At 35.0% G+C, this 27,429-nt stretch overlaps 1 protein-coding gene across 3 annotated transcripts in view; it reads left to right on the forward strand.

Moving 5' to 3' along the window:
• Fcho2 (FCH and mu domain containing endocytic adaptor 2) overlaps window positions 1-27,429 on the forward strand; it is a 98,724-nt gene that overhangs the window by 30,254 nt on the left and 41,041 nt on the right. For all 3 annotated transcript variants that reach the window (XM_075976238.1, XM_075976235.1, XM_075976236.1), the window contains 5 exons: window positions 5,124-5,222; window positions 6,851-6,947; window positions 19,388-19,432; window positions 20,262-20,334; window positions 20,999-21,023. In XM_075976238.1, coding sequence (XP_075832353.1) covers window positions 5,124-5,222; window positions 6,851-6,947; window positions 19,388-19,432; window positions 20,262-20,334; window positions 20,999-21,023 — 339 coding nt within the window. The remainder of the gene's footprint in view (window positions 1-5,123; window positions 5,223-6,850; window positions 6,948-19,387; window positions 19,433-20,261; window positions 20,335-20,998; window positions 21,024-27,429) is intronic.

A 27,429-nucleotide genomic window follows, 5' to 3' on the forward strand; every position in this document is an offset into this window, starting at 1 on the left:
AGTCCTGGATAAATTGTCACTGTGGGGCCCCATCCTCTTTTCGGAGACTTCAAAGGTTGCTGTTAGGCATGCTCATGTTTCACTGCAGAAAACTGATAGAGACTCAAACCCAAAATCATGTACAGGAAGGTAGATGAAACCTTTTTCTAAAATTAGTACTCTGTATGACTATTAATATGACAAAAGTTTAGAATATATATATTAATCTTGTAAATTTTACATCTTAAGAAAAACTGCTAAAGAGTCAATATAAAACCAATGGATTATGAGATTAGTAGCAATAAAATAGTCCTTAATTGTTTTTATTCTGTCCCATATCAGGTGGCTTTTCTGACATGAGACAGAAATTTTGGATTTTAATTTAATAAACACATGTGGGTTTATAGACGAAAAGAGCCACACCCCAACTCCAAAACCAGCTTTAATTTTTAATTAGATTGACTACAAAAAGACCATTTGCATTATATGTCTGTAGAGAATAGCAGAAACAAACATTTGGGAATATTTATGGAATTTTATCTTATTGGAAATGTGATATACCATTAGGCCAGTTTTTTCTTGGGACAGTTTTTTCTGGATGATTTGTCTTTTCTTCAGCTGTCTCATTTGTCCAGTGGTCTTCAGATTCCTTAACTGGATTCCTTTATTCTCCGGAAAAGACAGAAACAGAATCCTTCCCTAGCCCTAATTTTGGGGCGATTCTCTTTTGGCAAGTTATATCTGATCAAATGAAAAGCATTTGTTGGTTTTATAGGTTAGTTTAGATTAAACGCCATACTGTTTGGTGAACTATCATCTCTTCTAATTAAGAGGTGTCTCTTGTTTAAATCAAATCTTTATCATTTTATGGTAGTCATAACTTTTCTTCTTCTGTGGAAACAAAAGCAAAACCTTTTCCTCAACATAACACATGTCCTGGTTTCCATTCTGAGGTTAGTACAACTTTAAAGTATATTGCCAGATTTAATTTTGTAGTTTTTTTCTGCTATCCAATGTCTCTCCATAGCTGTTGTATCTTTCTCATTAGCATTAAAAAAATTCAAAGTTAACAAAGCATTATGCAGTCCGTTTCTGCGGGGTCTTTGTCAGTCATCCTGTTCTTTTTGCTTAGCATATCTTTTCAAGGTCAGTGTGATTTTCCTATAACTGCCTTGCCTGTAGAATTGTGCGGTATACCTGTAATATAATATTTATATTATTATTATAAGTAAAAAGCTGTTTAATATTCTTAGAGACATAATGCTGGACCACTGTCCGTCTTTATTTGTACAGGTATACCTATGATGACCTTAACTTCCAGGAAATGTGTAATTACTGAATCAGCTTTTTCCAAACTCAAAGCAGTTGCCCATTGAAAACCTGCATAAATATCAATGGTGGTGTACATATATTAGTTTTCCAAATGCTACAAAATGGAACACACCCATCTGCCAGATTTCATTCCTTTGAGTACCCTGAAGGAAGTGGTGTTTGGTTGTGTAAAGAACAAGTAGAACATTTCCTTATAATTTCCTTGGCTTGTTGCCACGTGATGAAAAAAAATCATTTTTAAACTTTTGCTGTTGACACGAAGTTTTTTGTTGTTTTTTTTTTTAAATCAAATTCTGAGGCCTTCAGCACATTTTTGATCAATAATTGATCAATTTCTGTATTACCTTGTGCTAGAGGACCTGGCAGACCTGTATGGGATCAGATGTGTGTTATGTATACGGGATGATTCCTATTCCTGATTGTATCTTGTAACTGAATAAATAATATAATTAATTCAGTATTATTTGGCATAAATTCAGCTGTTTCAATATACAAACCAACTCTATATACTGTGAATCAGTAATTATGTTGAGAGGTTCTTTAAAATCTCTTAGTACTATGAGAATAGCATATAATTTTGACTCTTGGACAGAATCATAAGGACTTTGAACCACTTTACTTAAATTTTCTGATTTGTAACCTTCCTTTTCATATTTATTTGCATCAGTATGGAAAATAGGGGCTCTAATGCTAGGAAGGATCCAGTTAGTTCTCTGTATAAGTTGAATTCTCTTGCTTTTGGGATAGTTGTTGTTAATCTCTTCCAACAAATTACTATAAGCTCTTTGCCAGGGTTCACTTTCTTCCCATAATTTGTCAATTTCATCATTATTAAAAGGTACTATAATTTCTGCTGTGTCTATTCCTGCTAATTGACGAAGTTTCAGTTTTCATTTTAGAATTAACTCAGAGACCTTTTCCACATAAGTTTTTAATTTTTTTACTCGGTTTATGTGGTAAAAAGGGCCATTCTAAGAAAATATATTCTCTCTGTATTAAAATTCCTGTGAGAGAATGTTTGGAGGGTAATATGATCAGAATGCAGTTAAGATTTGGATCTACATAATCAATCCATATGTGTCTTCTGTAATTTCTCTTCAACCAGAGCCTATTCTGTCATCTTCATCTGATAATTTTCTGGGACTATTTAAGTCCATGTTACCATAAGGCTTTGTTTAAGTTAATCAGTTCATCAGGTTTTACCTCAGTAGTGCACCATAGATGTGAAAGGTCTACTAGTAATTTTTGGAAGTCATTAAGAGTCTGCAGTCAGTCCCTTCTAATTTGTGCCTTTTGTTGTCTGTCTGTAAACCTATTTTATAGCCTAAATAATTAATAGAATCTCCTTTGTATTTTTGGGATAAACTTGTAATTCCCAACAAGGCAAAATTTTCTTTACTTCTTCAAACATTCTTTCTAAAGCAACTACATTTGAATCAGATAGTAAAATGCCATCCATGAGTGGTAAACTACAGATTCAGAAAATTACTTAAGTATTATTCCCAGTTGCTAACTTATGAAATATTGGTACGGGGTGGGGCTATTTAACTTTCCACGTAGGAGAACCTATTGATACCTCTTAGCAGGCTGAGAATTATTATAAGTAGGCACTGGGAAGGCAAATTTTTCTCTTTTTCTTGTAAAGGTATGGTGAAGAAACAATCTTTTAAATCAGTAGCTATAAGTGACCATCCTTTAGGCAATAGAGAAGGCAGAGGAATGGCAGACTGTAGAGAGCCCATTGGCTGAATCACATTATTAACAGTTCTTAGCTTTGTTACCGTTCTCCCTTTTCCAGATTTCTTTCTAACAGCAAATGCCGTAGAATTCTAAGGGCTGGTTGATTCTTCAGTATGCTGAGCATCTAGTTGCTCCTGTACCAGCTGTTCTAAAGCCTGTATTTTCTCTCTTGTTAAAGGCCATTGTGCAACCCATGCAGGTTTGTGTATCAGTCATTTTAAAGGTAGGGCTGTTGGTGTCTTTGGAAGATCAGTAGCTGTGGTACCTTGTTCTTTATAATAGCTTGTTGTATTTTTCCCAGAAACATATGCTAATTTATGGTTTGTTTCTAAATTTAAGGGAATGTTAATCTGAGTATTCCATTGCTGTAACAAATCATGTTCCCACAAATTCATTGCTGTGTTAGCCACATATTGTTTTGATACTCTTTACTGTCGTCCTGACCCTATTCATTTGACTGATCTCATGCTCTGCTTTACCTGAAGTATAGTTCCAGTTCGTAAAAACACTTTAATCTATTCTATCCAGTCTTTAGGGCTAATTCTATTACAGACTGACCACGAGTTTAACATTTGCTTCACAAAAGGTGAATGCATTCCATATGAGACTTGCTTCTTTGAATCTTCTTAACTCTAACTTTGGCACAGGAATCCATTCAGCTCTTACTCTGTCATTAGGCAATTCCTATAAGGTTACTGGATATATTAACGTTGGTTGTTTGAAAACCTTAGACTGTTTGTCTCTATTCTTATAATGCAACACTGAAATTGGTTTTCTGTTAAATTCCTCTGTTTGTATTTGAATGTCTCTGTGATCTGTTTTATTAAGTTTTTCTTAGGCCTGCCTCTTTGTACTCAGATTAACAAACTTTTTTAGTAATACAGCGTAAATGATGAAACTGATAATGTTTACAATTGACATTACTTAAGTCCCATCTAAGTTATCCTCTCAATTAATACTTCCATTTTCAAACTGCCTAGCATATTCTCATACAGAGACCCAAATTTCTCCATTGTAATGGTTTTTCACATTCTTTTCTATCCTTAAAAAAAAATCTTTCCATCTCAGAATTGTATTTGAGTTATTTGTGAATTTACGCTTCAAGATACTTCTAAGATGGTTCAGTGGTTAAGAGCATTGGCTGCTTCGGAGGTCCTGGATTGAAGTCTCAGTACCCATCCCCATGGCAGCTCACAGCTATCTGTAACTTCTGTTCCAGGGGGTCTGACATCCTGTTCTGACCTCTTCAGGCACAGCAGGCATGTGGTGCACAGATAAACATGCAGGCAAAACACTCATACACATAAAAAGTAAAATAATACTTCTGGGTAGTTAAAAATATACCTTATTTGGTAAAGCTCTTAAAAGGGAATGAAGACACACTTTCCTTAGAAAATGGTGGGGTAAGCCAAGTGACGCAGGTTCCATTATTTTAGTAATTCTAGAGTTTTTGATCATGAGTTTTGCAATGCAGGAGCTAGCAGTGTTATTCTCTGGGAAAAGATGTTATCATAACTGGGAAAGTTTCCTTCGTTGCAGCGTTCCCGCCTTCCTACCCCAGACAACACCCTCAGCTGGTCCAGTGCATTCTTCCCTTCGGTAGAAAATTGCTGAGACAGTCCCTCAGGCTTCCCCAAGGTTCTCTGACCACAGACTCTGCTAGCTTTTTAAAAGTTAGGCATGTTAGGAATCTTAGACTAGATTGTAAACTTCAAAATCAAGTGGTGGTAAGGCTTTGTTCTGCTAGCATCAAGTTTTAGTTTTGGAAATCTCTCTGACTTTTGTAATGCTCTTATCTTCTGGCTCTCCTTATTTTTCAAAATCCTGATTTTAGAGTTTAACTTCTAGTAGCTTCAGACTCTGAAAAAGTTTATACTTGCCCAAGAGAATGGAATAACAAAAAGTTAAATTATTAGGTGTTTTGTCTAGAAGCATTTTAAACATAGTGCTAATTTATTTAATTTAGTTGTCTATATTAAAATAGTTTCTAAAACTTCTTTTAATTCTAAAGTATATATTTGTATGTATATATGTATTTTTTTATAATCAAAACTTCTATATTTTAAATCCAGAAATTTCAAGATATTGAAGAAACTCATCTCATTCACATAAAGGAAATTATAGGATCCTTGTCAAATGCTATAAAGGAAATTCATTTACAGATAGGCCAGGTAAATTTTTTGTTTTATGTTGAAGTGGTTTATGAAATTTTCATGTTCATTTATAGCTCTTTATTAAGTCTTTTATTAAGTCATTTATCAAGTCTTTCATCACATTATTTGGAAATCATACATATGATAATTATTTCAGATGAAGAATATGTATTTATATGTATTTTATTGATCACCAAGCATGATAATTTATTATTATTGTTGTTGTTATTATTATTTGCTTTTTGAGACAGGGTTTCTATGTGTAACCTCGGCTATCCTTGAGCTCACTCCGTGGACCAGGCTGGTCTTGAACTCACAGATACTTTTCTGCTTCTGCATCCCAAGTTCAGGGAATAAAGGCGTACACCACCAGTGCCTGGCTGAAATTTATTTTTTTTTAAAGTTTACTTTTGATGTTTTAAAAATTATGTGTGGGTATGTACATATGACAGAAGGTGCTTGAAGGGCAGAAATGCCATCTTGCCCTGGAAGTGGAGCTATTGGTGTCTGTGAGCCTCTTCAGTGGGTGGTGGGGATTGAATTTGGGTCCTCTGGACAAACAGCCACTAAACCATCTCTCCAGCCCCAATTTAAATTGTTTTATAGTAACTAAGTTGTATAATTATATAGTTACTATATAACTATACTTATCAGTATAACTATGTAATTAACCATATACTTAATATATATTAAACAACTGGTTATTTTAAATAGTTATATACTTCTAAGAATTAACTATATAGTACTCTTCATACAAATTGGATGTTACCAACTTCTGATTATTTTTCTTTTCAAGTTTTACTATTTTAAGTTTAAAGCAGCAACTTCAGTAATTAGAAAATACACATGTGAAAAAGTGTTCAGTGATAATCTGGGGTGTATTGAAGTAAGGAGAGAAAGGAAAAGTCTTCCTTTGCTACTTAAAAAGCAAACATTAGGGAGGCAGTGGTGACCCACACCTTTAATCCCAGCACTTGGGAAGCAGGTGCAGGCAGATCTCTCTGTTCAAGGCCAGCCTGGTCTACAAAGAAAGTTCCAGAGTAGCTGAGACTTGCAGAGAAACCCTGTCTTGAAAAATTATAAAAACGAAGAAAAAAAAGAATTCTGTCTCTAAAATAATCAAAGTAGCAATAATATATTGCCTATAAAGTAATATCTTAGTGGAGAAGGTAGGCAGATGGTCTCTAGAAATCTGCCAACATAGGAAACAACATGGGAGATTAAAAAAAAAAAATCTAGCCGGGCGGTGGTGGCGCACGCCTTTAATCCCAGTGCTTGGGAGGCAGAGACAGGCGGATCTCTGTGAGTTCGAGACCAGCCTGGTCTACAAGAGCTAGTTCCAGGACAGGCTCCAAAACCACAGAGAAACCCTGTCTCGAAAAACCAAAAAATAAAAAAAATAAATATCTGGTGTACCTTTTGTTTTGTTTTGTTTTTGGAGACAGGGTTCCTCTTTGTAATAGTCCTAACTGTCCTGGAACTCTCTAGGCTGTCCTCGAACTCACAGAGTTCTTCCTGCCTTTGCCACCCGAGTGCTGGGATTAAAGGCATGTGCCCAGCTTTGTGTAACTTTTTAAATTGCTTTGTAAAGCGAGAATGTTAGTTAAAGAAAAATAAAGTAAAAAAACTTTATTCTTTTTTAATAGGTTCATGAAGAATTTATAAATAATATGGCTAATACTACAATTGAAAGTTTGATACAAAAATTTGCTGAGTCAAAGGGCACAGGGAAAGAAAGACCTGGTAAGATGAAACAAGTACTTTCCTTATTATTGTTATTTTTTAAATTGTGACTTTATATCACATATCCTGAACAACATTTTTAAACTGTAAAAATGGAGTGAATCATAAAAAATGAGTCATGTTTGTTTGTTTATTGTATATTTATGAGTGTTTTGCCTACATGTCTGTATGTGTACTAGTCTCATGCCTGGAGCTGGAAGAGGCTAGAAGAGGGTGTCAAATTCTCTGAAACTGGAGTTGTGAATGACTCAGCCACCATGTGAGTGCTGGGAATTAAAGGAGGATCCTCTGCAAGAGCAGCAAGTGTTCTAAAACCACTTAGCCATTTCTCCAACCTCTAAATTTAGGCTTTTGTTACAGCCTGTAGTAGTTAATAATTTAGTACTTAAAATGGTCATTTAACTTTTACAAAATGAAACTATCTGTGGCTTGTTTGCATCTCTGAAAGGAGATTTAGCTATAGATACAGAAGACCTGTTTATTGAAGGAAGATGAGAAATACTGACCCTTCAGCACCGAGACTAATATAGGACCTTTCTTAAAATTTAATGGCTTTCTTTTTTCATGCACATACATTTCTAGGGAGTGTTTTTTATTGAGTGCCAACTGTGCAAAGCATTAAGAATACACAAGCGAATGAATGTAGGAGTCTTGCTTTCTAGAACTCAGCATGTAGACCATGCTAACCTTAAACTTACAGAGCTCCTCCTACCTTTGCCTCTTGAGTGCTGGGATTAAAGGCAGTGTGCTACCATGCCTGGCCTCCACATTCTACTTCTTTCAATAGGTGTATTTTTGTTTAATGTTTTAATTTTTATTTTTTTCTGTTTTTTTAAACGGGTTCTCTGTAATATTACTATAACTGTCATGGAACTCTATGTAGACCAGGTTGATCTTGAACTCACAGTGATCCACTACCTCTGCCTCTCAAGTGCTGGACTAAAGGTGTGTGCAGCTATGCCTGGTCCCATATTCTACTTTCATTTTTTATTTTTTTAATTATAAACTGGTTGGCTTATTAGCTCAGGCTTCTTATTAATTAATTCCTTTTTTTTTTGTTGTTTATTTTTCGAGACAGGATTTCTCCGCAGTTTTTGGTTCCTGTCCTAGAACTAGCTCTTGTAGACCCGGCTGGCCTCGAACTCACAGAGATCCGCCTGCTTCTGCCTCCCGAGTGCTGGGATTAAAGGCGTGCTCCACCACTGCCTGGCTTCCTTTTTTTTTTTTTTGAGGGGGGTTTTCGAGACAGGATTTCTCTGTGACTTTGGAGCCTGTCCTAGAACTAGCTCTTGTAGACCAGGCTGGCCTCGAACTCACAGAGATTCGCCTGCCTCTGCCTCCCAAGTTTTTTAACTAATTCTTACATCTTACAGTAACCCATAATTCTTGTCTGTGTTAGCCACGTGTCTTGGAACCTTTTATGAGTGAGACAGTCTCATTTTGTTTCCTCTGTGTGTGGATGATGACTGCAAGCTAACCTTTCCTCTATCCAGAATCCCATATTCTACTTTTAATGAGCATCTTATGACACTGAATGTAATAAGTAGCCATTGCCAATTTTTATTTAGTATACTTCATATCTTCCTTCCAGCTTCTTGACTTTGTTTCTTACTATAATGTATAAGAAATATATTTTATTCCACAGGTAAAAATAATTTAGTCAACTTAATTAAACTGTGGTGTGGAATTTAGAAAAATAGATAAGCAATGAAAGAAAAGTTTGAGTCAGTTTTCTTCAGTATATCACAAAAGCAAGACTTGAAACCTGGGCCATCTAAAGTTTCTTTTCTTCCCAAATCTCGTATTTCTCCCTCAAACCTTTCTGGTTTTGTTTTTTTTTTTTTCCTTATCTGGCTGATTAATTGCAGTTTTTTTGCACTGGTATAATAGATATTTCTTACTAGGTCCCTTTAAAACATTATGGCCACATATTTGTTTGACTATGCAATTAAGAACTTAAAATTATGGTACTTACAAATCTTTGGTTTTTATTATAGACAGAATATAAGTTAAACTCTGTACTTGAGGGGCTGGAGAGATGACTCAGTGGTTAAGAGCACTGGCTGTTCTTTCAGAGGACCCAAGTTCAATTCTCATCACCCACATGACAGCTCACAACTATCTGTAACTCTCGTATCTGACACCCTCATATAGCATATATACAGTCAAAACACCAGTGCCCATTAAGTAAATAAACAGCTAAATAAATTTTTTTTTAAATCTGTACTTGAATTTGAAGCCCTTGAAGATGTGTGATTCAGTACCCTCACTTTGGCCAGCTTGATCTGCTTGCAAGTTCCTGCACAGGCCTTTCTTTGTCTTTGACACTTTAGTTGTATTATATCTCTACTCTAGAGAATAGTGCATTCCACATCTTCCCATTTATTTAAGAAGTAAATGTTCTCTTAAAGAGCCAGGTCACATATTAACTCCTTTCATCAAAAATGTCTCTGAACTTCATACTTCTCCTTTGTGTACTTGTGGAAACATATCCTTTTCTGTTCATCTTTTATTTCTGTGTTTATAAATAGTGTACTGAATAGTTTTATTATTTACTTACAAATAGTTTATAAATAAAATGATGAATAATATTAGACTGAAGTGGATGAATTTACTCTTAGAAAAATCTTCATTATGTGCACACAAATCATTATACTTAATACTTAGTGAACACTAGATTCTGTGTCCTGAACTGTTAGTCACTTTGCAGACACACTTTGGTTTCTGAAGTAGGTACTATATTTCAGTTTTATAATTGAAGTGAGAAGCTTAAGATAAGGGCCTGGAGAGATGGCTCAGAGGTTAAGAGCACTGATTGTTCTTCCAGAGATCCTGAGTTCAATTCCCAGCAACCACATGGTGGCTCACAACCATCTGTAAAGAAATCTGGTGCCCTCTTCTGGCCTGCAGGCACAGATACAGAACAGAACACTGTAAACTAAATAAATAAATCTTTGGAAAAAAAAGCTAAAGATAACCCTAAGTTAGTATATGGTGAAGCTGGGATATAATTCCATGATATCCCCCGCACCACACACACATATATCCAGACAGTTTTCTGTTTTGTTTTGTCTGTCTGTCTGTCAGTCTTCTGTATAAAAGTCATGACTGTCCTGAACTCACTTTTTATACCAACCAGGCTAGCCTCAAACTCACAGAGATCCACCTGCCTCAGCCTCCCTCATGCTAGGATTAAAGGTGTGTGCTGCTGCCTAGCTTCAGTTCCAGGATTCTTGATCTCAAGGTCAATTGGAGAAAATGGGGACAGACCAAATTAAAGATAGAATGAAGATGATGCGATGTCTAAGTAAAGAAGAGATTTTATCTTTATTCTGGTCATGTCAAACTGGAGTTTTCCAAATGTTATCATTGTTAGAAATTGGGCAAGGTGTTCCACAGACCTTTCTGTGTTACTTTTTATAACATGTATATCTACAATCATCTAAAAATACTCTGAAAAATTAATTGAAGCCCAGTATATACTTGAATTGAAATCTGAACCTTAACTTATTAAGCAATACTTTCTTTTAAGTCACAGGTGATCCCAGAGTATTATGTAAAGAACAAAAGAATCCAAAGAATGAGCTTCAAGTGTCTTGTTCTTCAAATATAAAATCAGAGAATAATTGGAACATTAAAATGTTATGCTGATCTGTCTCAGCCTCTGGAGTGGAGCCTCTAGGAGCCTCCACCATTCTTAGCTTTGATTGGCATTTTTAATAGCTTTTTTGTGTGTGGGGGGTTGAGACAGTGTCTCACTGAATATAGACACTCTACTGGTGATACTATGCTGGCCCTGATGTAATTTTTTTTCACTTTTTTTGGGCTTCTTGGCTGCTTGTTTGTATATGTGCCAATGTCATTTCCAAAGACTCAGTCAAGAGCTGACATGTGTGTGGCATGTGTATCATGGAAAATACTGCCGCTAGACCATAGTAGTTTTCTTTCAAGGGGGATCTCAGAACCCCTGTCATTACGGGCTCTATGCAGTTATTGCCATTATCTAGGTCTGGCTCTCATGTTGATACTGTCATCTCTGACTTAATTGAATAGAGTCTTTGTTTCCACATGTTGACCATCCAGTTTAAACAAGTTTAAAATAAAAAGTTCATGACTTTTTTTTAACCTGGAAGGACAGGAATGAATTCAAGGAAGCGGATATCATCAGGATTTGTTTTACTCTCCCCTAACTCCTTTTTTATTTCTGCTGTCTCTGCTTGGCTTCACTTTCTTACACTCCAACTGTAGATGTTCTCTGCGTTGCTGTGTAGGAGTCTTCAACAGGCAGTGACTGTCAGTTGAGAATCCAAGTAGGAAAAATCAAATTTTGTTTATCTAGTGTTAGTATAGTAATTTTAGGGAAGGTGTTTTTATGGCATGTCCGTTTCAGTTCTGCATTGTAGTATCAATCTACTAACTACATTAGACTATCAAATAGAAACTTTTAAAACTAGAATGCATTGTATATATGTTTGAATTATAGGACATGATCTTATTAATATTTAATCAGTAACATTAATTCAGAAGGATTTATTTTATATTTAGGTAAACTAGAGGAAAATGTTACATGATTTGATTTGTATTACACTCACAGAATTTTATTACTGAGAACTTGAAATAATCTAGTACAGTGCATTTATTTAACATAAATATGTTGAAACTTATGAAAACATGCCTTTGTTTTCATTTCATATAGATACCCTAGTTTGCTTTCTGTTGCTATGATAAAACACTTGACAAAAATCTTGAGGAGGAAAGAGTTTATTTCAGGGTACAATTTATAGTTCATCATATAAGGACCTAAAGATAGGAACCTAAACAGAGGCCACGAAGGAATGTGACGTACCTACTTGCCCCTCATGGCTCACTTAGTTTCCTTTTATATTACTTAGGTATCACCGCTTGCAGTGGTCTAGGCCCTTCTACATTAGTCATTTAATCAAGAAAATGCCCCAAGAGTTGCCTACAGGCAATCAGATAGAGTCGTTTTCTCAGCTGAGATTCCCTTTCCCCATTTGACCGTAGTTTATGTCAAGTTGACAAAAACCTAACCACCACAGTGGGCTGTAGGAGACGAGTAAAGTTTTGTTAGTTCTCACGAGTTGCGGGACCTTTACATTCATCCTAGTTCCTACTGCCTGCCCACTGATCCGCATTGTCTCTGATAAACTCAGCAGGAAGAACTTGTTTCATAAACTGCCTTCTGTTGTTGGCTGTTTAGAATAGCGCCCATCAGCAGTTGCCTTTGACTGAACATGTGATTCTTTTTACATTCTAGACAAATACAGTGCATGTGTTTTCTTACCTCTATTGCAGTACAGTAGCTTATGGTCTGATCTTTACCATCAGTGAGACTTTCTAAGTCCTCATCTATTAAGTGGGCGTAATATAGTACCTGACCCTTGGGACGATTGTGAAGTTTGCATGATAATGTGGCATTACTGAGTATTTAATAGTATTCTGAAAAGCTAGAACATTGCTTACTAAATGGTATTGATAGTTATCATTTCTTTATAAATTTACCTTTAATGCCTCAAGATATACTGTAACATGTAGAAAATACCTATAATTTAGTTTTAGAAAGAGGGAAGATAAGCTTTCCTGGTATCATGAAACTTAGAATTAGGCAGCTGTTTCAGGATAACTGCTGATACTGTGTGTGTAGGTGTGTTTGAAAACGTTAATAGCCAGGTGGTGGTGGCGCACGCCTTTAATCCCAGCACTCGGGAGGCAGAGACAGGCGGATCTTTGTGAGTTCGAGACCAGCCTGGTCTACAAGAGCTAGTTCCAGGACAGGCTCCAAAACCACAGAGAAACCCTGTCTCGAAAAATAAAAACAAACAACAACAACAAAAAAAACAAAAACAAAACAAAAAAAAAAGAAAACATTAATAAAAAAGGGCCGTGTGGAGTAGAAAGGATCCGTGTAAGTGCTCTGCTTCAGTTTCTTCTTGTTCTTGTTCAGTCTGTTAACACTGAGCAGAGGAGCCAAGGGGTCCTTACAGCTATATAACATTTATGTTTCTTAGAACAAGAAACTTAGAATTTTGTATGTGGTTGTATAAAATTCATATATTTAAAGTATTTTATTACCTAAGAAGTAATCTTGTCTTAGTCTCAGTCTAGTCTAGCAGATTTCTGTTATTTGTACTATTTTGTAAGGGCCTCCCTGGTGGATGAGTTTCCTTGCTAGTTTTGGCTTTATGGGATAGAGATTTTAATGAGAAAATCAGAAGCTAAATTATTTTAAATGCATACACTTAAATGTTTAAACACTTCTCTGGGGAGAGGTGTTTGTGATAGAGGCCAGAGATAATAGATAGTGTTTAGTTTTCTGTTATAATATATAACATGTCTTTTTAAGGTATCCTTTGTAAATTAAATATTTTGAAGGTGTTCAGCTGTTTCCCTACTATTCGAGATAATCATAAAAATTCCTTTATGTGTAGTTAGTACTTCCTGGTTTCTTTGGAATGTGTATTGTAATGACTGGGTGCTTTGACTACCACAGCACCCTGTGTTTGAAATAGTCAGGAAGAAACAGGAGTTTTCTAATTTAGATCTAGACTTTATCCTTCTATTCTCAATTGTTCTCATGTCTTTAGTTTGCTAAAAGAGATATTTATATAGCTAGTGCTGGTCAGGAACTTGCTGTGCAGCCCAGGGTTCCAAACTCAGTCTTCCTCATTACTTCTATGGTGCTAGGATTATAGGAGCACCACTGTGTCCAATATTTAAGATCCACAGTTTTGTTGTTGCCTGTTTTATAGTCTTCCTGTTAATTTTACTGTGTGCTTTCATAAAAATTTAGTAACTGCCCATTTTAAAAACCGATAGGATAAATCACTTTAAAAATAAAAAGTTAATAGACCACAATATAATGCTTAAAGATAAAAGTTTTGTTGAAAAACATCTTTGTTTTCATTACATGCAGAGTAGATTTTTGGCTTCCAGCTGCAGAGTCCTAAGTATTTTAAAGTCAATGGTCCAGATCTATGAAAGTAAACATACAAATGGGAGAAACTTTAGACAGGGTAGATTTAAAAAAAAAAAAACCATGGAGAAAATGAGATTCCTCTGGTCAGATTTTCTACATGAAAATGAAATTAATGTGCTAGTTTAGCTGTCAGGAATACTGCAAATTATGATTTAAAACAAAAACTTGTTGAAAAATACAACCTATTGATTGTTTTTCTAGGCCTCTTGAAGATTTGATAAAATACCAAACCTAGAGAACTTGCTATCTGTGACTCTACCTAGACTTCTTTCAAATTTTATAAATTTATTATAAAAATATTTGCAAATAAAAAAATTTTACGCATCCAAATTAGCCAGACCATAAGTTTGTACAACTCTGTGAACCTCTATATAGTTAGAATAGGTATTTGAAATGGAAAAATATATACATTTTTGTACTAAATTTTACATTTTTAGTACGAAATATATTTTATGCACTTAGTTTCCACCAAAACCAAAAGATTTATGCTTTAGAACTAGAAAAACAATTAGATTTGTATCTTTTATAATCCAGATTTTTAAAAATTGCTTTGTTGTTACTGTTTTGTTTTTCAAGACAGGGTTTCTCTGTATAGCCCTGGCTGTCCTGGAATTCACCCTGTAGATCAATCTGACCTCTAACTCAGAGGTGTGTATTCCTATGCCTCCTGAGTGCTGAGACTAAAGGAGTGTGCCACCACCACCTGGCAAAAAAAATTAAAGAAAATTTTTTGTGATTATTTTTTTAATATTTATTTATTTATTTATGTATTTATTGTGTATACAATATTCTGTCTGTGTGTTTGCTTGAAGGCAAGAAGAGGGCATCAGTTCTCATTTCAGATGGTTGTGAGCCACCATGTGGTTGCTGGGAATTGAACTCAGGACCTTTGGAAGAGCAGGCAATGCTCTTAACCACTGAGCCATCTCTCCAGCCCTGTGATTATTTTTTTTTATTGGCCTTTTTTGGGGGGGGGGGGGCGGGGGGGGATGGTGGTTGAGGCAGGGTTTCACTGTTTAGCCCTTGCTGTCCTAGAACTCATCCTGTAGAACATGCTGGCCTTCCGAGTGTCAGGATTAAAGATGCCTGGTAATGTTTTTATGCACCTAAGGCAGGCAGATTTTACAGTCAGCCAGGCTGCCGGCCTGCCTTCCTAGTTTCCCTCCCTCACTCCCTGCCCCTCAGTTCTCTTGCCTCAGCTTCCTAAGTGCTGTTATTTCATGCCTGCTTCACCAGTAAAGCTTGGTGTCCTATTGAAGTATTTGTTTAGTATGTGGTGGCCCATGCATTTAAGCTCAGCACTTGGGAGGGAGATGCAGGTGAATTTCTGAGTTCAAGGCCAGCCTAGTCTACAGAGTGAGTTCCAGGATAGCCAGGGTTATGTAGAGAAACCCTTTCTTGAAAAACCAGACAACTAGAAAACCAACTAGAAAAGCCCCCAGTGGTCATAGCTAGAATGACTTGAGCAAGTATTTTAAGTAATGAAATGCATTGTTACCCAAAGAAGAAAATCAGTTTATTGGAGTTCATACAGGTATTGAAAATGTTTGGATAAATAATACAAAACTGTTTTGAAAATAAAGATGTATAAATCTTGTAATTTTACATTCATTTATGTGTATGTATGTACAACTTGAGGGAGTTGATTCTCTGCTTCTGTCTTGTGATGTTCAGGCTTGACAGCAAGCCTTTACCTGCCTAGCCATTTCACTCACTAGCCATTATTATTTCTAATTTTTATTTTATTCTATTTTGAGACAAGGTTTAGTTATATAGCCCTGACTAGCCTGGGGTTTTCCTTGCTGAGTAGGCTGGACTCCCATTTAGAGATCTGCATGCCTCTGCATCTAGAGTCTTGGGGTTAAAGGGCTTTGCCACCTCAGCTGTATTAATTTTACTTTCAATTAGTTAACTTTTGAGATAGGCTTTTATTGTATACAGCCCAGGCTGGCCTCAAATTACAGATAATTCTTCCTCAGCTTTCTAAAGTGGTAAGACTACAAGTATGTGCCACTATACCTAAAAATAACAGTGTTTTGTTTTGTCTGTTCTCTTTTTGAGGCAGTATGTAGCTTTGGCTGAGCTAGAACTCTATTATGTAGACCTGGCTGGCCTCGAACTCAAGAGATCTGCCTGTCTCTGCCTCTAAATGCTGGGGATAAAGGCATATGTGCCTCAATGCCTGGTCCAAAATACATAATTTTAACAGCCAAAACAGCAATAACAAAAAATTTAAATATTTGGGTACGTCAAAGAAAATAGGTGAATGCCAAAAAAATAAATAAATAAAAGTCACAGAACTTTGTTAATTATGAAGGATGCTCAAATTACGACTATAATAAGATTTTTTTTTAAATTACAAATGTGGGAGACTGGAGAGATGGATGGCTCAGCGGTTAAGAATACTGACTGCTGTTCCAGAGGTCCTGAGTTCAATTCCCAACAACCACATTGTGACTCACAACCATCTGTAATGAGATATGGTGCCCTTTTCTGGCCTGCAGGTATACATGCAGGCAGAACACTGTGTACATAATGATAAATAATATCTTAAAAATAGAGAGCTCCATTTAAGAAAAAAATAATTACAAATGTGTCACCTTAGAAATTTTGTTTTTACTGCTCTATTTTGGGGACTATTTTTTAATTCATTTTATTTTAGTTAATGTTCCTCATCTCATTTAGCTTTCATTGACTATTGAGAAACTGTAGCATTAAATTATATGCAATCAGATGTACTGGAATTGGAATAATAGGATTGTGAGCCACCATGAGGGTGGTAGGAACTGAACCCAGGTTTTTGCAAGAACCTAAGTGCTCTTAACCGCCAAGCTTCTCTCCGGCCCCTTAAGGCAGTTTATAATGTGAGAGTTGTAAATTTGTTGTTGATGACTTGAGATTTAGGATTAATTTCAGAATACTGTGAATTGTTAGTTACATACTTCATATTCAACCTCATTTAACAAAACATTTTGGTGATTCAAGATTAATGAGTTTGTTTTTCCTTTTGTAATATTTCTTAAAGATTCTGATCCAAATTAGTTTGTGTGAATTCATTGGGTTGATAGATTTTCTCTTTGTAATTTATAGGCCAAAAAAGCTGATTATATGATGGGCATACTTTAGTTCCTTACCTTTATTTATCTTCCTGTCTGTTTTCATCTCATTGTAATGTTAGCAGATCTCTAAACGATTCTAAGACAAGCCCTAAGTCCTTTTATTAAGTGATTGCCCAGTTTCCAGGTCTGTAGTGTGCGTTTACATAATCTCTTTAATTTCTTTGACCTTTTAAGGCTATTGTGAGTATAAGTGATAAAACTTTTCTTAGTCACATGTTATAGAATATTTATGTAGAAATGAAGAGGTAAATAGTTAATTGGTTAGGACCTTATCAGCTCTTTTTGTGAACTATTTTAGTTTCTGGGAATAAGCAGTGGTAATCTGATTTGAAGAAAAACAAGAACTAAAGAAAAAGAAACTTTAGATTTGTGATAAGGGAGAGGGAACATTTAGTCTGTTTTTAGAGAAATATTTTGTATTAAGTCATTAACAAGAACTCTGGTCATCAGTTAGCACATAGTTAAGTGTAACATCTCAGAAGAACAAGGAAGGAAACCTATCATTATCTCTTTAAGTCAGTCTCTATAAATTTCTTAATAATGAAGGTTATATCAGTTGCCACTCATACATTATTTCATAAAATACACTGGACTTTTATAATCTTAAATATTACAAATGACAGCTAACACAGGGAGAGAGATAATTTTTAGTGTGACTTTTAACTGAAGTATTTTAGAAGGAGAATAATTCAGGCCATTTGTTGCTTTTACTATCACGTAAACAGTTTATTACTTCATATATGAAACATTTCTTAATCTATGACATGTAAAGCTAGTCTGCAGCTCTGTTATTTTAGGGCTATTTTAATTAATTTCTGTCTGAGTTTGCTTTATCATTTCTTATTCTGCAGTATATCCATCCTTGTTAGTAGCACTAAATTTATTTTTCTATCATACCACCCTGCCAGGTTATGTGTCTAGGTGAGATGTGTGGTGCACACCTTTAATCTCATCATTTGATAGGCGAAGCCAGGCTGGTCTATATAGTGAGTTTCAGCTCAGTCAGAGCTACATAGTTAAGACCCTGTCTCAAACAAATCTTTCCATTGCCTGTAAACTGCACTTAAAATATCTTGGCCTTCTAATACAATTAGAGATTGGGATTTTTGGTCCTAGGGTGACCACCTTAATGAGGGTGTAATTATTTATGTAACTGAAGACAGTGTTTCCTAAGCATAATTCTAGAAATTGATAGAATAAAGAATGGGACAGATAAGGTGCCAAGCTTGTCTTCTAGTACAATTTTCTGTGTTTTTCTCCTTTCCCATGAACATAGCCAAGGATTCGGTGCCTGCCTCTTACTACTTATTTTCTCTAGTAACGGTGCTGCAAGGTCCTTGAAAGCAGAAACTATGTGTGTTCTGTGGTATAACTTAGAAAGAGTTTCTGGTAAAGTACTGTATTAGTAGTCTCAGTTTTTAATTTACATTCATTTATTGGGAGGGCATGTACCTCATGGTGTACTTGTGGAGGTAAGAGAAAAACTTATTGAAGTCAGTTCTCCTCCTCTCTCTCTGTTTTTTTTTTTGTTTGTTTGTTTTGTTTTTAGTTAGAATTATTTAATCAAGAATTATTACTGAGGGACTGGAGAGATGGCTCAGTAGTTAAGAGCACTTGCTGCTCTTTCAGATGACCTGAATTTTGTTTCCAGCACCCATGTGGCAGCTCATAACTGTCTGTAACTCCAATTCCAGGGGGGTCTGACACCGTCTTCTGGATTCCTCAGGCTCCCAGGCATGTCTGTGGTATATATCCACACATGCAGATACTCACACATAATCAAATAAATATTTTAAAAAATGATTACTGAGGCCCAGTGAGATGGCTCAGCAGGTAAAAATATACAAGCCTGGCAACCTGAATTTGATCTTTGGGACCAGGGTGGAAGAAGCAGTTCCTGAAAGTTGTTCTCTGACCTCTGTATGTAACTGCCAGCTCTCTCACTCTTTTCACCTATACAATAACATCTCATGTTATAGCATGATTTATAAAGAGTATCTTGTCAGTCTGGTGAGATGACTTAGCAGCTAGAAGCACTTGCAGCTCAAGCCTGACAACCTGAATAGAAAGCTTATGCAGTGGTGTGCATGAGTATTTATTCTCTCAAGCCAACCTGGAGAACAAAGTACAGAAGATATATGGAGGCTCTTCCTCAGCAAAATGGAAAGAACAAACCCCTGTCTTCCACATGTGTACCTGTGCTCAAAATAGAAAGACACATATAGTCCATAAATAAAAAATTTGGAATGTCCAATTAAATTATCAAAGTTAAAATAGTTTTTCTGATAATTATTTTTTAAAGCAAGTTTTTCTTTTCTACCCAGGCCTTATTGAATTTGAAGAATGTGACCCTGCTAGTGCAGTTGAAGGTAAGGTGACTGCTTGTAATATACTAACTATAACTATATGGGAACTAGTGTCTTCTGCTTGTTGAGCAGATAGAAAGGGACTGCTTTCTATTGATGTTATAGCACAGTGCTAAAGCACGTATATTTAATGGTCTCAGATACTGAACCCAGGATCTAGCTTGTACTCTACTAGTGAGCCACCCATGTAACCTAACATAATACTTTTAAAAATACATGCAATGAATTACGTACTTTTTACCCCTGTATAACAGCTTTGCTGGCCTGGAACTCACTCTGTAGACCAGGCTGGCCTCAAACTCATAGAGATCCACCTGCCTCTGCTTCACAAGTGCTGGGATTAAAGTGTGTGCCAATTTTTTTTTTTTTGAGTTTTAATATATCTTCATATGCTCATTTTACCTGAAGTTACTGAGGGAATATTTACCAGAAGAAGAGAATTTCTTTAAGTGAATATTCTGTAACCCTTTAATGAACCATATTGCATTACATAAAAGTCGAAACAGACTCTGAATATAAGTTGAAGGCTTTACTAATTGATGCTTTTTATGTCATTTGTTTGCTCATTGATTCATCCATCTATTCATTCATTTATTAGGATTTTGGGGATAAAAGAGTTTTGCCATGTATCCTAGGCTACCAACAAACTTAAAACCCTCCTGCTCCAGCTTCCAAAGGGCTAGGATTATAGGTGTACACCACCACTCCAGAAGATGCTTTTATTTCTTTCATCCAAAGTTTGCTTGTCACAAAAAATTTGTCTGAGTTTTTGTGCTTTATATCCTTATCAAGAACAGTTACATTTCTATTACAATGTGTATTTATGTTAAAGGCATAAAACCAAGGAAAAGAAAGACTTTTGCTTTGCCTGGAATAATTAAGAAGGAAAAGGATGCAGAGTCTGTGTAAGTATTTTAAATATCGCCCAAATCCTTTTCATTGTTTCTGAGTGACTACGAATTGCTTTGATTTTGAAAAGAAAAGGTCCTTTTGAAAGTATTCAAAATGTATGTCTAAACTGGAGGAAGAAAAAACCTTTTAAATGATTAGATTCACAAATTTCTCTGATTTTAGTTCATGATAACTTTTTCTCGTTTACTATGTTAAAATTTGAAGATATTTTAGACAAAAGCTGATGTGCCCAGGACCCTCATGTAGAAAAATGGAAGCCGGTTCTGCAGGTTGTCCTATGGTCTCTCCCCCTCAACAAAGTTTTAAAAATGTCTACTGCTAGACAGCCCTGTAGAGTAGACAGCTTTGTTATCACACTGAGTGAGTATGTTCCTAGAAAAGAAGTACACCTACAAGCATTTTAGATTATGTGTGAGCTGTTCATGTTTAACAGCTATTTTTGAGATGAGAATGTCCACTTTTGAATTTTAAAATTTTAAAATAAATTGATACTATTTTAATCTTCATGACTTTGCTTCTCAGTATATTTTTGTAAAATTCAAACAAAATCTATATTTTATTTAACTATTAAGATATCCTAAATATGATCTAATTATCAGATAGTTTTAATAATTGAATCTTGCAATACTTTATTTTTTTGTCTTTTTTTAAAAACAGGGAATGTCCTGACGCAGATTCACTTGTAAGTAATTTTAATTTTATTACAGACAATTTAAAGTATTTTCATTAGAAAAGACATATTTGACTTTTTAAATCAGTCTTCAAAGAAAAATACCACGTAATAATTTGCTGCCCAAATTATTACAAAGATGCATCTCAGTTTTACATTATAGTATACTTTTCTGCTAAACTGAAAACACTTCTCACTGTGAGAAACGGATTTTACTTTTAAAATTTGTGTGGCACCGTCTCATCCCTCACAAATGAGAAACTTTTTTTAAAATTTATTTATTTATTAAAGATTTCTGTCTCTTCACCTTATAACTTAGGTTTTGTATTTGTTTTTTATTTTTAAAGGTGGTCTATTTTTTCTTTCTTCTTCTTCTTCTTCTTCTTCTTCTTCTTCTTCTTCTTCTTCTTCTTCTTCTTCTTCTTCTTCTTCTTCTTCTTCTTCTCTTCTTCCTCCTCCTCCTTGTCTTCCTCCTCCTCCTCCTCTTCCTCATCCTTCTCTTCCTCTTCCTCCTCCTCTTCTTCTTTTTTTTTTTTTTCCAAGACAGGGATTTTCTATGTAGCCCTGGCTGTCCTGGAACTCTCTCTGTAGACAAAGCTGGTCTCAAACTCACAGAGATCCACCTGCCTCTACCTCCTGAGTGCTGGGATTAAAGGCACGTGCCACCATTGCCCATCTTAAAAGATATTTTTACCTGTCATGTATCTGGTTTAAGACATCATTTTAGAAAGTATAGCAACAACAATTATGGTCACTGTTTTTGTTGTGTTTGTGTGTGTGTGTTTAAGATTCGTTTCTATTTCTTGGTTATATGTGCTTATATGTGCTTTTTATAAGTAATTAAAGTAGTTAACAAGTTAAGCTCCCAGTGGGCTTAATGCACGAATAGATTTACGAAATGCTGTAGGTAATGTGTAATAGATGTAGTTATTATTAGACACTGATTGTGTTGATTAGTGCAGGAGTTTGAGTAGTCTGTGTTTTTTGGTTTCTTTATATGCTTCAAAACATTTTAATCTTAAATGATATAGTGTAACAAAGAAATGAAAGTATTTTGATAAAACACTATCTCTTATGTAATGTTGATAGACTAGTATTTTGTATTTGAGCTTTTAAGTAAGAAAGCTGTGGTTTATTAATAGCCTTATTTGAAAATTGATGTTGGAGATATAATATAGCTCAGTGGTTCAGAGCATGTACTGCTCTCACAAAAGACCTGTATTTGGTTCCTAGCCCCAACTTCAGATAACTTCACAACTGTCTGAAACTCCAGTTCTAAGGTATCCTGTGCCCTCAGGCCTCCTCTTCATCTGCACACACATGGTTCACATAAACTCATGCAGGCACACTGACATACACACAAATAAAACTAACAGATATTTTAGAAATGTATGTTAAAATTAAAGAGTGAAAAATCACCAGAGACGCTTAACTGATTAATGAAGTTAGCAGGTGTGTTTGATATTTACTATAGCTTTCATCATGTATTTATTTTGAAGTTATTTATACTGTTTGATGGTTACAAATTTTAGTTAGACCTTTAGTTAGACCTATCTTAAACATCATTTTGAGTGAGGTAATCCACACCCAAAAAGACAATTATCATATGTACTCACTCATAAATGTTTTTTAAACATAAAGCTAAGAAAACCAGCCTACGATTCACAATCCTAGAGAACCTAGACAACAGTGAGGACCCTAAGAGAGACATATATGGATCTAATGCACATGAGAAATAGAAAAAGACAGGATCTCCTGAGTAAATTGGGAGCATGGGGACCATGGGAGCGGATAGAAGAAGAGGAGAAAGGAAGGGAGGAGAGCCGAGAAAAATGTAGAGCTCAATAAAAATGTAGGGCTCAATAAATATTATATATATAATATATTATATATATGTAATATATAATATATATTCTCTTAACTTTTTAATTGTTTCAGCTAGGTGACACAAAGGTCATTATCCAATTTTATAGTATAATTATCAGTCTTTAAGAAAAGTCTAATGAGAATATGATGTTCTAATACCATGGAAGAAGAGATTGGTAAATTTGATTGTAGAAATAAAAAATTTGTTAAGTTAGAAAAAAGTACCGTAAGGGTTTTGTATCACCATATTGAGAGAGCATATTAAAGGATACTAACAACAAAGGAACTTTAATTTTTTTTATGTATAAATTAGCTTGCTAACTAAGCAATTGTTTCTCAGGACAAGGATATAGGTAGAAGCAAAGCAGTTTTCTTTAAGTAGTGAATAACCTTAATGAATATCATTTAGAGATGATGCAAAATTAATTAAACAGGCAGTTTTCATAATAGCAGAAATGTTTATATACACATGCCATTGTATATGCATTATATATATATGCATTAGATATAAATTGGGGCAGTCTGTTTTCTGGATAATTTGGCAGTATCTCTCCAAATAAGAAGTATATGTTATTTTTAAGCTAATAGCTTTTTGCTCAGTATTTACTATTATGACTGTATTCATATAAAATCTGTAAATATCTACAGTATGTACACACATCCTCTTGATTGAGGTACATGCATTATAGAAACTGAAGAGGGGATAGATATGTTTTTATTTTTCAGATTTTATGTTAAAACATTAGGAAAATACTCAACAAACAAGAACTTGTTAAGTAAATTTTTATATAGGCAGTTTAAAAAGAATTAGGTTGATCTATATATCTTTTAATATGGAAAGAATTTATTAAAACTAAGTGTGATCTCTTAAGTGATACCAAAAATAAAACCTGTCAAAAAGTAATTGTAGTTGGTTATTTGGACAGAATAACTACCCCGATTACAGGCAGGAGAGGATACTTATTGTTTTGTTGCTTCATTTGTTTATGGCCAGTTGTTGTTACTTACATATGAGCTGTTCATGGCCTTATCTTCTAGTTATTTTATTTTAAGACTCTGTACATAGCTCTAGCTGTTCTGAAATTTACTTTGGTAAATTTCAGTCTGGCCTCAAACTCACAGAGATAAACCTGCCTTTGCCTTCCAAGTGCTGGGATTAAAGGCGTGTGTCTGGCTCTTCTATTTATTTTTTTTAAAACATCAATAAGCTGTTTTATAGGTAAAATAGTGTTCATTTGATGTCCTACATCTTTCCGGGGTTGCTTCAGGAGTATATTACTTTCTTGGGGCCATGGTCCCCAAGCAGAGATTATGAAACTTTGCATTGACTCTTAAGCTCCCTCATAGTATATTTACCTTGTTTGATTGGTTGGTTGGTTTCACAGTTTTGCCTCATATTCCCTAGTGCTAAGATTACAGGTGTGTGTAATGTTTTTTGTTTTGTTTTGTTCCCCCTCTGCTCAGACAGTGTTTCTCTTCATAACTCTGGCAGTCCTGGAACTCTGGAGATCAGGCTGGCCTTGAACTCAGAGATCCGACTTCAGGGGTGCTGGTATCAAAGGTGTGGGCTGCCACACCTGGCCACAGTGCTCTTTTAGAAACCATTACTACCACAACTATATTTTAAAGTGTTCTGTTCTTCGAAATTGTTAATGACAAAATACTTCATTCCAGTAGTGAGAGCCGAAGTATAGAAACCATGGGTTGAATGAAGATATGTCATGTTATCTGTATGTTTTTATTAGCATTAACATTCTGAGTATTTCCAGCATTTGTAAAACTTAAGTAACTAACTCAGTTTTGTTGTTGTCTTTTAAGTGTGTGTGTATTTGTCTGGGTTTGCCTTATGTATGTAGATGCTTTAGCAGCAGTCAGAACAGGGTCTCTGATGCCCTCTTGGAGTGACCAAGACACTAAACTTGGGTTCTCTGGAAGAGCAGGAGATGCTCTTAGCCACTGACCCATTTCTCCAACACCATGCCTTTTTTTTTTAAAAAAAAAGAACCTATCTTATACAGTTATATAAAGGGGATTACATTAAGTAACCTTTGCAGATTGGCTTTTCACTCTACCTAGTTCTCAGAGGGTTCATCCAGGTTGTAGGCATAATAAATTGATTTCTTTATATGTTATTTTGGTCCCCCGCCCTCCTTGTTTTGTACTGCTAGAAATAAGCTTTCTAGCCAGGCAGTGGTGGCGCATGCCTTTAATCCCAGCACTTGGGAGTGAGAGCAGGCAGATCTCTGAGTTTGAGGTCAGCCTGGTCTACAGAGTGATCTCCAAAGGTACACAGAGAAACCCTGTCTCAGAAAAAAAAAAAAAAGAAGAAGAAAGAAAGAAAAAAGAAAATTTCTGTGTACAGTGTGAACAGGTTTTTATATAGACAACTATTTATGGTTGATAATTTTATTTCTGAAATCCAATATTAAGATAGCCACTTTAGCCTTTCTTATTTTTTGTTTGTATGTTGTATTGTTTTTCTATCCTTTTCTTTCAATCTATTCAAATTTGCATTGACTTTATTATAAACATTGCATCATTGAATCAAGTATATTTCATTTGTTCTGCCAGTATCTTTAATTAATTATAGTAGTAAATATGTTTTTTCATTTATTAGTAAAATGTATTTCATTAAAATTTTTGAAATATATTGTTTTTAGTTGATAAAATAATCATACATACTTTTAAGATATCATTTGATATTTTTAGTATGTGTATACAGAGTCTAAGAGCAGATTAGAGTCATTGGCTTAGGCCAGTGAATTATTTCTCAAATATTATTTTTTTAGCTTCTACACATTAAATAAAAATATTAAATATTTGTCTTTCTATGTCTGATAAATCATTTAGCATAATTTCCTTCGACCTGTTCTCTGTAGCTGCATGTGATAAGATTCATTGTTTTTAAGTCTGTTGCTGAATGCTATTCCACTGTGTCTGTGTATTGTGTTTTATTTACCCATCCTTCTGCTGATGGGTACCATGCTTAATTCCATGTCTGTCTATTGAAACTAGCACTGCAGTAAACCTAGGAGTACAAATGTCTTTTTAATTTTTTTTGAAATTGAAATTGGATGAATCATTTAGAGCTTTTTAATGCTTTCCCTGAGTTCCTCTTCACTACCTTCAGATAGTTTTATATGTTTCCACCACACTTTATAGTTACTATCTGCAGGTAGATCCAGAAGCCACCATTTAGAAAATGGCTTTTCAGCCTATATGTAGTTGTATTATTGTCTTCTAATGCTTTATTGCAATTTGAGTTTTTTAGAATGTCTAGTCTGTCTTCATGAGCAATTCTGTCTCTGTCTCCTGCTCTCCCTCTGTTTAACTTTCTAGTTATTTGCTGAAGAGACTAAGTGCTTTGTAGTTTCCTATAGCCTGGATTTTGCTGACTGCATTACCATAGTAAATTGTTTCACTTCTCTGTGTTATATAAATTTCCACTTAGTTCTGTAGTTTTTATTTTATTTTTTTAATTCTTTTATTTTCTTTTTCTTTTTTTTATTTTAAGTTCTGTAGTTTTGATAAGACTTAGATTCAATGGGTTTTGTTTTATCTTCCCTGGATGCACATGGTGATTTTTTTATTTTTTAATACTGATTCAATATATTAGGTTGTTCATTGGCTAGCCAAGACTTTAATCTGCTCTAAAGAAGCACTGTGTCTTATATTTTCATATAGCTTCTTATGGCATTGAGAGACTATTTAGCCTGACCATAGGTTTTTAAAAGTCACCTATTCCTTATTTTAACAGTAATGTTAATCTTGAGCATTCTGAATGGACTTTCACCTTGGCTGTTTCTCTTTTTTTTTAATTATTATTATTATTTTTATTGAAAAAAAATTTCCGCCTCCTCCCAGCCTCCTATTTCCCTCCCCGTTTCTCTTTTTTTAAACATTCATTTTAAAAATTAATTTTGTGTGTGTGTGCGTGCATATATATCTATCTGTATGGGAATTTATGCATGTATATGCCCTCAGATGTGAGACTAGGGTGTCAGATCCTCTTGAGTTGGAGTTAGAGGAAGTTGTAAACTGCCTGATGTGGATGTTGGGAACCAGATTGAGGTCTTCTAGTCAAACAGTATGTTTTCTTAACCATTGAATCATGTCTTGTACCCCACCTTGGCAGTTTCTTTTTTTTTTTTTTAATATTTATTTATTTACTGTGTATACAATATTCTTTCTGTGTGTATGCCTGCAGGCCAGAAGAGGGCACCAGACCTCATTATAGATGGTTGTGAGCCACCATGTGGTTGCTGGGAATTGAACTCAGGACCTTTGGAAGAGCAGGCAATGCTCTTAACCTCTGAGCCATCTCTCCAGCCCCAACCTTGGCAGTTTCTTGCTCTGAAATTATGAATTATGACTCTTATTGCATAGTGCAGGTTTTTCTTCAGATTTTTGAGGCATGGATTATGATTTGAAGCTAATTAATAACTGAAGAGATGTATTTCTTGGTATTTGATTAAATGATTTAGTTTTCTTTCTTTTTTATTTTTATTTATTTATTTTTTGTTGTTGGTGTTTTTGAAAAAGCTCTGTCTGT

The sequence above is a fragment of the Microtus pennsylvanicus genome, chromosome 6 (assembly GCF_037038515.1).
Source record: "Microtus pennsylvanicus isolate mMicPen1 chromosome 6, mMicPen1.hap1, whole genome shotgun sequence".
Lineage (NCBI taxonomy): Eukaryota > Metazoa > Chordata > Mammalia > Rodentia > Cricetidae > Microtus > Microtus pennsylvanicus.